The sequence below is a fragment of the Nuphar pumila genome, chromosome 15 (genome assembly GCF_984573655.1).
Source record: "Nuphar pumila chromosome 15, dmNupPumi1.hap1.1, whole genome shotgun sequence".
In the NCBI taxonomy this organism is placed as follows: domain Eukaryota; kingdom Viridiplantae; phylum Streptophyta; class Magnoliopsida; order Nymphaeales; family Nymphaeaceae; genus Nuphar; species Nuphar pumila.
In genome coordinates this window covers 22,642,365-22,653,347 of record NC_143263.1, presented here as the reverse complement: position 1 = coordinate 22,653,347, position 10,983 = coordinate 22,642,365, and the positions used below count along the sequence as shown (strand labels likewise).

The window sequence follows — 10,983 nt, the reverse complement described above, 5'->3', positions numbered from 1 at the left end:
GAAGATTGGAAACATTTATAGTTTTCGACAATTTGAGGAATATACGTTATTTTATATTGATTATATTATATTAATAAAAAATAGTTTTATTAAAACATAATAACAATAGAAAAAACAAATTGTTATATATATATATTTTCGTGTACACGTACACGTACACGTACACGCACACGTACACGTGTCTTTTGTGGCATGGTTCCAAACGTGTAACAAATTTTGATTAAGCATGTAAAAAAAACGAGGTATGCTGTCGACAAAAGAAAAAAGTAGGCATGAAATTGAATTATTGTGAAAAAAACGGGTATGTTTTGGTGAGTGACCTTTCTTTAATCGGATTTATAGAGGGTTTCGACTTTCGAAGGTCCGATATAATATGGGTTGTTCTGGCTAGGGCTTCTCTCCGAGCGAGTTGAGGGGCGCCCGGCAATCTCCGGCGAGCTGCGAGGTGGGATGATCAGCAAGAGGTACAACTCGTTTTCTCCATTTCTTTCCTTTCTTTTCCACTCCTCTGTGGTCATCTCTCCCGTGTTCGTTTTATCGTTCTTTTTTCTTTTTTACTCTTCTGTTTATCTTCTTTCCCACTTCTTCTTCTTCTTCTTCGCGGCTCATCTATTTCTTTTTCTTCGTCGTCGCCTTTTTCTCATCCTTCTTATTCCGTCTCTCTTATGTTTCCGCTCCATTTTGAGTAAATTTCGTTCTTGACGTAACGCAAAAAAGAAAAAGATCCACCCTCTCAGGAATAGTTGAAACAAGAAACCTATTTTATGTGGGGATTCTTGTCAGAAACAAATTTTCCCAAATTGTTGTGCCGTTCAAAACATCAAATGCTGGGGAATCGATAACTAGTTGCTTTTTTGGGAAAGTTTCTTGGCGGCGGCGGTGGTTTCTATAGGGCATGGGCTTCAGTTGTGTGTGTGAGTGGGGTGGGGGGGGGTTGGGAGGTCATTGTGATCATCTGTAGGGCAAGCGGGCGAAGTGGATCCGGCACGTTCGCGTGAACAGGGGGGGTTTGTGGGCCCCACCGTGGCTACGCAAACACTGCCCTTTCTTTCCCCGCGGAAAGAGAGGGCCGTTTTCAACGTGATCCCCCCCTTTCCGCAGAAAGCTTTCCCGTTGGTGGGGGGGGGTGGGGGGTTCCGATTCTGTTTTAGCCGAAGAAGACTCTGCAGAAACCCTTGAACGGAGTCTTCTTCCGATGCACACCCCATCGTGGAATTGAGAGATCCTTGGTTCTACTTGAAGCTTCCACCAAAAATGATTTTGATGTGAATTAAAGGATCGGTCCTCATTTCATTTCATATTTGTTTTTCCTGGATTGACGGCGAGTTGAGCTTGAGCTTGAGCTTGAGCTTGACTCGTTTTAAGTTAAATCAGCTAATGGAGTCGAGCTCAAGCTTGTCAGAAAATTGGCAAGGCTAGCTTGAACAACATCATTCCAGCGAGGCCTCAACAACCTTCATGGAGCTGAGCTTGGAGAGGCTTGGCTTGGCTTGATTTTGACTCTTTTGCATCTGTTATGCTTTCTACTCACAGAACTTTGCCCCCGTGAGATTAATCAAATGAGCGTAAGAGCTTGTGCACAGGAGTTCTTGTTTCCCTCATAATTTGTCTGAAACACAATTTTAATTTCTTCATGATTGAAAAACCATATGTTTTGTTCATTTTTTTTTCTTTGTCATCATCTGGGGATTGTGAGGATCCCTATTTCTTGTCATTACTACTAACATCTGCATTAATGATGACAATGATGTTGCTTAATATGATTAGAAGTGAGGAAGATAATGAAATGTAGGAAGTAAATGATAACTTAGGATTTTGTGTTGCTCTTGAAGGAGTATTTAGAGTTTGATCTTTGGGGTTCTTGGAAGTAAATGTGGTGTTTAACGTTAAAGGTTCAAGTATCTCCTTGTTGTTTTTGCCAAACTACCTGTCAAGGAAGTGAGAGTTGGAAGTGATTCAAGAAACGAAAGCGGGAAGCAAGACACTTCTAAAATTTTAGGAAGCGAGAAGCGTAGAACGTCATAGAAGCAAACCTAGAATCGTCTTGGAAGCCAGAAGTGAATCGAACTAGAAGCAACCTAGGAATCAAACTAGAAGTGTAAAAGAAATCAAAGGGGAAATGAAGAGAGAATTGAGTGGGAGGCGAATAGGAGACAGAGATAACCTGGATATATTCTTCTTAATTTACCAAAATATAGAATTTATGTTATCATGAACAAAATAAAACATGAGTGGATAACCTGATTAAAAAATAAACTAAACAAGCACAATAATACTAGATAAAAAAACAAGAGAGAGAGAGAGCAGGGGACTTATAGAGAGTACCTTGCGAAGGAAGTCATGTTGTCGTCGAAGATTGTCTCAGGTCTTCGAAGCTAGCCTTAGGTCGCCATATTCAGGGAAGTAGTCAAGGCCCAAGAACAAACCCTAGGCCCTAAACAAAAGTTTGAAAAAGCCTCTCTCTCTCTCTCCCACTTTGTATTTTTATTTGTATACCAAATGATGTTTTTTACCTTTAAAAAACATGAACCTTCTTTTTTTTTTTTGAGTAGAAAATGAATAAGGTATGGAAAAAATGTTTGAGCCCCAAAAAAGAGGAATTGATCCAGGAAATACGATTTCCAACTATGGGAATCACGTTTCCTCATTTGAGGAAACATGCTCTAGAAGCATTGCGTTTTGTGCTTTTCAAGCGCGTTTCATGGAATCAGGCTTCCCCATGCCCAATGGTGCTTTTGGTAACCCTGATTTATACCAATGATTATTATAATATTGGTTTATGAAATGGGGTGTTTATGAGTATTTAGAGTTCGATTTTTGGGATTCTTGTAAGTAAATGTGGTGTTTAATGTTAAAGCTTCAAGTATCTCCTTATTGTTTTTACTAAAGCTGCCTGCTGAGGAAGCGAGAGCGGGAAGTGATTCAGGAAGCGAAAGCGGGAAGCATGACACTTCTAAAATTGTAGGAAGCGAGAAGCGTAGAACGACATAGAGGCCAAACTAGAATCATCTTGGAAGCGAGAAGAGGATTGAACCAGAAGCGACCTAGGAATCGAATTGGAAGTGAAAAAGAAATCAAAGGGGAAATAAAGAGAGGAATAGCTTGATTATTTTATCCTAATTTACCAAGTGGGAAGCGAATAGGAGAGAGAGATAACCTGATTATATTTTTCTTAATTTACCAAAATATAAAATTTATGTTATCATGAACAAAATAAAACATGAGTAGATAACATGATTAAAAAATAAACTAAACAAGCACAATAATACTAGATAAAAAAATAAAAGAGGGAGTGAGCAAGGGACTTGTAGAGAGAGTATCTTGCAAATGAAGTCATGTTGGCGTCGGAGATCGTCTAAGGTCGTCGAAGTTAGCCTTAGGTCACCGAATTCAGGGAAGCAACCAAGGCCCAAGAACAAACACTAAGCCCCAACCGAATGTTCTTAAAAGCCTCTCTCTCTCTCTCACACACACTGTGTTTTTATTTTTACACCAAATAATGTCTTTACCCTTAAAAAACATGAACCTTATTTTGTTTTTGAGTAGAAAATGAATAACAACAACAACAACTACACCTTCATCCCAAAACAATTGGGGTCAGTGATATGAACCAACAAAGAAAATCATTCTGGGTCTTCCACATGAATCCTTCTCCTCCAATCATTTCTATCCAATGCCATGTCCTCGGTGAGGTTCAAAGCATTCATATCCTTTTCTATCATCTCCATCCAAGTCTTCCTAGGCCTACCCCGACCTCTTTTAACTAATATATTTTCCCATTTCTTCATTCTTCTAACTGGAGCATCATTAGGCCTTCGCCGAATATGTCCAAACCATCGTGAACGATTCTCTCTCATCTTATTTTCAATTGGTGCAATGCCTACCTTCTTCCGTATCTCCTCGTTCCGAATCTTATCTTTTATTGTATTTCTACACATCCATCTAAGCATACGCATCTAAGCTATACTTATTTTTTGAATATGATGTCTCTTGGTAGCCCAACATTCCGTACCATATAGTAAAGCGAGCCTAATAGTCGTTCTATAAAACTTTTCCTTCAACCACAATGACATTCTACGATCGCACAACTCTCAAGTTGCACTTTTCCATTTCATCCACCTAACCTTTATCATATGATTTACATCTCCATCAATTTCTCCATACTTTTGAATGATAGATCCCAAATATTTGAAACAATCATCTACCGATATTTCTTGCTCACCAAGCTAAGGAAAAAATGTTTTAGCCCCAAAAAAGAGGAATCGATCTGGGCAACATGATTTCCTACTATGGGAATCACGCTTCCTTATTTGAGGAAACACACTTCCCATTGTTGGGAAGCACACTTCCAACAAAGGGAAGTGATTCAGGAAGCAAGAGCGGGAAGCAAGTCACTTCTAAAATTTTAGGAAGCGGAAAGCAGAGAATGACATAGAAGCGAACCTAGAATCGTCTTGGAAGCGATAAGAGAATCGAACCGAAAGCGGCCTAGTAATCGAACTTGAAGTGAAAAAAGGAATCAATGGGGAGATAAAGAGAGAATCTAGTGGGAAGCGAATAGGAGAGAGATAACCTGATTATATTTTTCCTAATTTACCAAAATATAAAATTTATATTATCATGAACAAAATAAGACATGAGTAGATAACCTGATTCAAAATTGAAATTAACAAGCACAAAAATACTAGATAAAAAAACAAATGAGATAAAAATGAGAGAGAGAGAGAGAGAGAGAGAGAGAGAGAGAGAGAGAGAGAGAGAGAGAGAGAGAGAGGGGGAGAGAGAGTACATTGCAAAGGAAGTCATGTTGTCGTCGAAGATCGCCAGAGTTAGCCTTAGTTTGTCGGATTCAGGGAAGCAGCCAAGGCCCAAGATCAAACCCTAAGCCCCAAAGAAAAGTTCGAAAAATCCTCTCTCTCTCTCTCCCACATTGTGTTTTTTTTTACACCAAATGATGTTTTTACCCTTAAAAAGCGTGAACCTTCTTTTTTTTTGAGCAGAAAATGAATAAGGTAGGGAAAACATGTTTGAGCCCCAAAAATTAGGAATCGATCCGGGCAACATGATTTCCAACTATGGGAATCATGATTCCTTATTTGAGGAAACACGCTTCCCATTGTTGGAAAGAACACTTCCAATTGTCTGGGGCTCGCTTCCCTCAAACAGGAAAGCAAGCTTCCGTTTTGAAGCATTGCATTTTGCGCTTTAGAAGTGCGTTTTGTGGAAGCGGGCTTCCCCAAGCCCAATGGTGCTTTTGGTAACCCTTATTTATACTAATGATTAATATAATATTGTTTTATGTAATGGGGGTGTTTAGGAGTGTTTAGAGTTTGATTTTTGGGGTTCTTGAATGTAAATGTGGTGTTTAACGTTAAAGGTTCAAGTATCTCCTTATTGTTTTTACCAAAGCTGGCTATTGAGGAAGCGAGAGCGGGAAGTGATTCGGGAAACGAAAGCGGGAAGTAAGTCACTTCTAAAATTTTATGAAGCGGGAATGTAGAATGACTTAGAAACAAACCTAGGATCGTCTTGGAAGCTAGAAGAGAATCGAAAGCGACCTAGCAATCAAACTGGAAGTGAAAAAGGAATCAAAGGGGAAATGAAGAGAGAATGAAGTGGGAAGCGAATAGGAGAGAGATAACTTGATATTTTTTTCTAATTTACGAAAATATAAAATTTATGTTATCATGAACAAAATAAAACATGAGTAGATAACCTGATTCAAAATTGAAGTAAACAAGCACAATAATACTAGATAAAAAAATAAATGAAATAAAAATAAGAGAGAGTGAGAGCCGGGGACATATAGAGAGAGTACCTTTCAAGGGAAGTCGTGTTGTCGTTGGAGATTGTCTAAGGTCGCCAAAGTTAGCCTTAGGTCGCCAGATTCAAGGAAGCAACCAAGGTCCAAGGACTAACCCTAAGCCCCAAACAAAAGTTCAAAAAAGCCTCTTCCTCTCTCTCCTACTTTGTGTTTTTGTTTTTACAACAAATGATGTTCTTACCCTTAAAAACGTGAACCTTCTTTTTTTTTGAGTAGAAAATGATTGTAGGGGCAAAATGTTCGAGCCCAAAAATGAGGAATCGATCCAAGAAAGACTATTTCCAACTATGGGAATCACGTTTCCTCGTTTGAGGATACACGCTTCCCATTGTTAGGAAGCACACTTCCAATTGTTGGGAAGCTCACTCCCCTCAAGTGGGGAAGCGAGCTTCCATGTTGAAAGGGGCGCTTCCCCACACACTTTAGAAGCATTGTGTTTTGCGCTTTTGAAGCGTGTTTCTTGGAAGCGGGCTTCCCCAAGTCCAATGGTGCTTCTGGTAACCTTGATTTATACTAATGATTATTATAATATTGTTTTATGGAATTGGGTGTGAGTGTGGGGGAGGGGAAGGTAAGAAAGAGATTGCAAACTGGGAGAAAAAGGCAAATTTGGATTTGTGTTGACTGTAGAACCCATAACCGGATGTTGCTTCTTTGGAAAGAACCAATGATGAATGTTACAGTCCTAGATCCAACGAGCTCACTAGGATCCGAGCTCCAGGATCTAGACATCACCTCGGCAGTGAAAGATGGCTTCCCAAGTCAAGTGGGTCCAAGGTGAGTGTTGTGGCAACTAATGTCCTTTTCACATGTGGAAAAGTCAATGGAGACATGTTCATACCAGAAGGAAGGAGAGCTTGACACATGTCCATATCAGAACTGAGGAGAGCCAACCGACGGGGCCCACATGGGGGGGTGACTAATTGGAAGAAACGGGTAAGACGTCTGCCCCCTCTCTAGATTTTTTTAAAGTTAATTAGGTAGAGTTTAATTAGGTTTTTTTTAATTAATTAAGACTTTTAATTAGAGTAAGAGTCCTGACAGAGGTAGGACTCTAGAATCCTCTCTCTAGTCTAGTTTTTGTTTCATAATAGGATTCTTTTGTGGCTTATGGATTACAACTTTACTTCAGACCTTCATGCTATACATAGAGGCCTCAAGAACTCCTTTTGAGCATTGAATTATATTGAGATTTTCTCATAACTTTCTCTCTTTCTCTAACCATCCCTCTGGACATCTACTTATCTCTCTCTCTTTCTTTCTCTAAACCTCCTTGGTTTACGTGAGGTCCAGTCCTCCAAGGGTTGCCCATTCAACCCTCCTCAGGGGCCCGAGCTCCCACAATACCTCAGACCATGCATTTCTGCTTCCTCGACGAGCTGAGCGGCATCTCCCCGTTGCAGATTGTGTGTCCGAGTTTCAAAATGTGGGAAACTTCTTCTCAGCCTGCTACAGACCTACAAGGTACCCCTATAGCCTCTCCATAGCATTAAAACAACTTTCACTAATTTTCTAGAACCTGAAATCCAAAAATGCATCCTGACGAGTAATCAAAATACCTGATTTCTCTAAATCGCTAACCCCTGATCGTCACCACTCTTTTTCTCTGTTTAGACCCTATACCAGACCCTTACACACTTTCTTAGGTGACCCTAGAACACCTCAGACCATTCATTTTTGGACGGAAATCCTTACCCAAATGCTTATCGTGCCCAAACCAAACCTACTCGATTAGCAGTTTGACTTTGTTTTTCATTGTTTTGCCCTAACTTCAACCAACCATGAAAACATCAGACCACTTTCCCACCGTGTCCAACAATGTTCAACACCATCGACACGTGTATCAGAGGCCCCCACGATCCAAAGATCACATGTTCTATCCTCTTGCGTCTGTTGGGCTCAAATTACAATATTTATCCGTTGTGAACCCAAACTTACCCTTCAATTCCATTTTATAGGCTTCTACATTAGAGATTCTGGAGGTTCTAAGTTCTAACACATTGGTATTAGTGCGAACTTGTGCAAATAGAGCAACCACCACCCTCCAATATTTGATAAGAAGAATCTTCAAGCATGCATAGCAGGCCTGGGCAATTGCTAAACAGATAAGCCGAACTTTTTCGACAACGTCAAGCGAGTGCGGGGCAATGCAACCACTTGGAGCGTATTGAGCAGTCAATTACAAATCTTTTGGATCATTTTGATGCCCTCCTGCCCAATACACTGACGTAGTGAGTTAACCGAGACATCGCTTTTGTCGGCGAACACATGGAGGACCCGAACAGATAGATTCTTGGGGAGCCACCACATGACTTCGCGCAGGGCATGGGTAAGAAACCTTAGTTTGAAGTTCCTTCTTTTGCTGGTGAGAACGTGCGTGAGTGAATTTTAAACTCAAGCACTTTTTTACATGTCACAACGCGCCCTCGGAGCCACGTGTTGTTGAGGCAGTCACCTACCTTAAGGGTGGCACCCTTCAATGGGACAAGTGGTTAGACCTCGTACATGGGAAAGCCCTCTTGGGCTGATTTTGTTGATCGAATAAGCGTGAGATTCGGGCTCACGGTGCTGGTCAAACACCATGTGGAACTCAAAAATCTCAAACAGGGTAACTTGGACGAGTATCAAGCAGAATTTGAGAATATGTTCTTGCTTTTGCCCCAAGTCAATGAAAAGACCTTGCTTAGGTCATATATCGGCAGGTTGCGTGAGGACCTTCTCATCGAGGTCCTAACCGCAACCATGAAGAGTCTGGAGGAGGCCTATAGGGTGGTCAAGCTTCATAACAAGAAGCAAAAACGACTCCAAGTCATGCGAAGGCCGAATTGGCCTATCGATGCTCACGACCATTATTTGGGTGGCCAAACCAAGCCTGGTTCATCCAATGGGGGCGATGTTAGCCCCTAAGGTGCTATACATCTCACATGCACAACGTGAAAAGCACATCAAGAAGGGCTTATGCTTCAACTGCAATGAGAAGTGGTTTACACATGCAAGCGCCACAACATTTTTCAAGTGGTAGAATCAAACTCTGAAGAAAAAGAGTTGCCAAACGAGGTAGATTGTGAGGAGGAGCCTTGCCACAATATCTCCTTCCATGCACTGTCGGGCGTCTCTACGCCCAACTCCATAAGGATCCATGATCGCTTTAGCTTAAGGGGAGGTAAATGTTCTCATCGACACCACTTGCACTCACAATTTCATCCGTGAGAGCATAGTTTGGGAAATCATGTGCAAATTCAAGGCACACCTTTCCTTCGATGTTATGGTTGACAACAAGACTAACCTCAAGTGTTTAAAGGTTTGTCTCGACGTATGTTTGCAGCTCCAAGGAGCTAAATTCATTGTGGACCTATACACCCTATCTATCCATGGTGTTGACGTTGTCCTAGACATGCATTGGTTACGAACTTTGGGAAAAGTAATTGTGACTTCTCCAATATGAAGATGTCTTTACAGAAGGACAAAGGAGACATTAAGTTTGCTGCTATCAGACCTCCTACAACGGAGGAAGTGCAACATTAGGGAGCTTGGCATTGAAGCTGCTCTATGAGGTACCCAAAGTGCATACTTGCTCATCACCCAGGCGATGAAGCCAAAAAGCGCCTCAGTCCCCTTGGACATTTTTTTTGATATGAAATATTCTGATGTGTTTGTTCAGCCACATGGGCTGCCTCCTGGACAGTCTCAAGATCATCGTATACCCTTGAAAGAGGGCACGAGACCTATGAATGTGCAACCCTATTGATACTACCAAAAAGACGAGATTGAAAACTCGTGAGAGAGATGTTGGGCCAAGGGATCATTCACCCTAATGTGAGTCTTCTCCTCACTGGTGTTCTTGGTGAAGAAGGATGACACATGGAGGTTTTGTGTCGACTACAGGGACTTAAACGACATCATTGTGAATGACAAGTTCCACGGTATTGAGGAACTGATTGAGGAGTTGCACGGTACCGTTTACTTTACCAAGCTAGATCTTCGTTCGCGGTACCACCAAATGCTTATAACCCATGACGATTATGATAGGCTAGCTTTTATGATTCTTGACGGTCTCTATGAGTTCTTGGTCATGCCCTTCGGGTTGACGAATACACTTGCAACTTTCTAAGCTATCATGAACGACATCTTCAAATCTATGCTACGGAAGTTTGTTCTTGTTTTCTTTGATGACATATTGGTGCATAGTCGTTCTTGGGACACATATATGCAACATGTGCGTGTGGTTTTGAATACCTTAAGAGTGCATCACTTGTATGCTAAAATGTCCAAGTGCCTCTTTGGACAAGAGCAGGTGAGCTATCTTGGCCATATTGTCTCCGGGCGGGCCATTTCGGACAAACTAGATGTGATGCAAGCATGACTCAAGCCACAAACTGCGAGGGCACTTCGAGTTTTCCTCGGGCTGATCGGGTATTATTGGAGATTCGTGAGAGACTATGGTCTCACAACCTAGCCCTTACCTTTTTTTGAAAGAAGGATAGCTTCGCGTGGACCAACAAAGCTACCGATGCTTTTGAGAGGATGAAGGAAGCCATGTGCCAAACTCTCGTTTTTGCCTTGTTGGGCTTTTTCAAGGTTTTCGTGGTAGAGACAGATGCATGCGACAATGGAGTAGGTGTTGACCTCTTGCAAGAGAAACACCCCATTGCTTTCATGAGCGATGCCTTGGCCAATCGGGGCCGTGCCTTGTGTACCTATGACAGGGGATGCTTGCCACTAAGGTTTTAAGTATCACAACCCGTATTAGTCAAGCCCAAAGTAAGATACGAATCATATTGTAACACATCGTAAATTTCACTATTTTTTTAAAATCTAAAAAACAAAACAATAAAAAAATCATATAATACAAGAACATAATTTATTTATGTAATAAGATTAACTAAGCATAGATATGTTATTAAACATTAAACAACCACACATTTGGTTTTGCAGCCACATCTAATCACCACAAATACAATTGATTAAGACAAAATAATAATCTACATTCAAAAGCCAAAAAGTTTTCATAACTCATTACAAAAGTTAAAGTTATATTTTTTAGTTACAAAATGCCAGGTTAAGGGGACAAAAACATATAATAAAAGTCATCTTTGGTGTCAAACTTTAACTCAATGATTTCCTTCGATCATTGCATCATTCAGTGGCGCGAGATGATG

The 10,983-nt window shown here is 40.9% G+C and overlaps 1 protein-coding gene across 2 annotated transcripts in view; it reads left to right on the top strand.

The window, feature by feature from the left end:
* Positions 1–354: 354 nt before the first annotated feature.
* RPN13 (regulatory particle non-ATPase 13) overlaps positions 355–10,983 on the top strand; it is a 37,375-nt gene continuing 26,746 nt past the window's right edge. For both annotated transcript variants that reach the window (XM_089990661.1, XM_089990660.1), the window contains exon 1: positions 355–464. In XM_089990661.1, the coding sequence (XP_089846787.1) occupies positions 451–464 (14 nt within the window). In that variant the 5' untranslated portion in view covers positions 355–450. The remainder of the gene's footprint in view (positions 465–10,983) is intronic.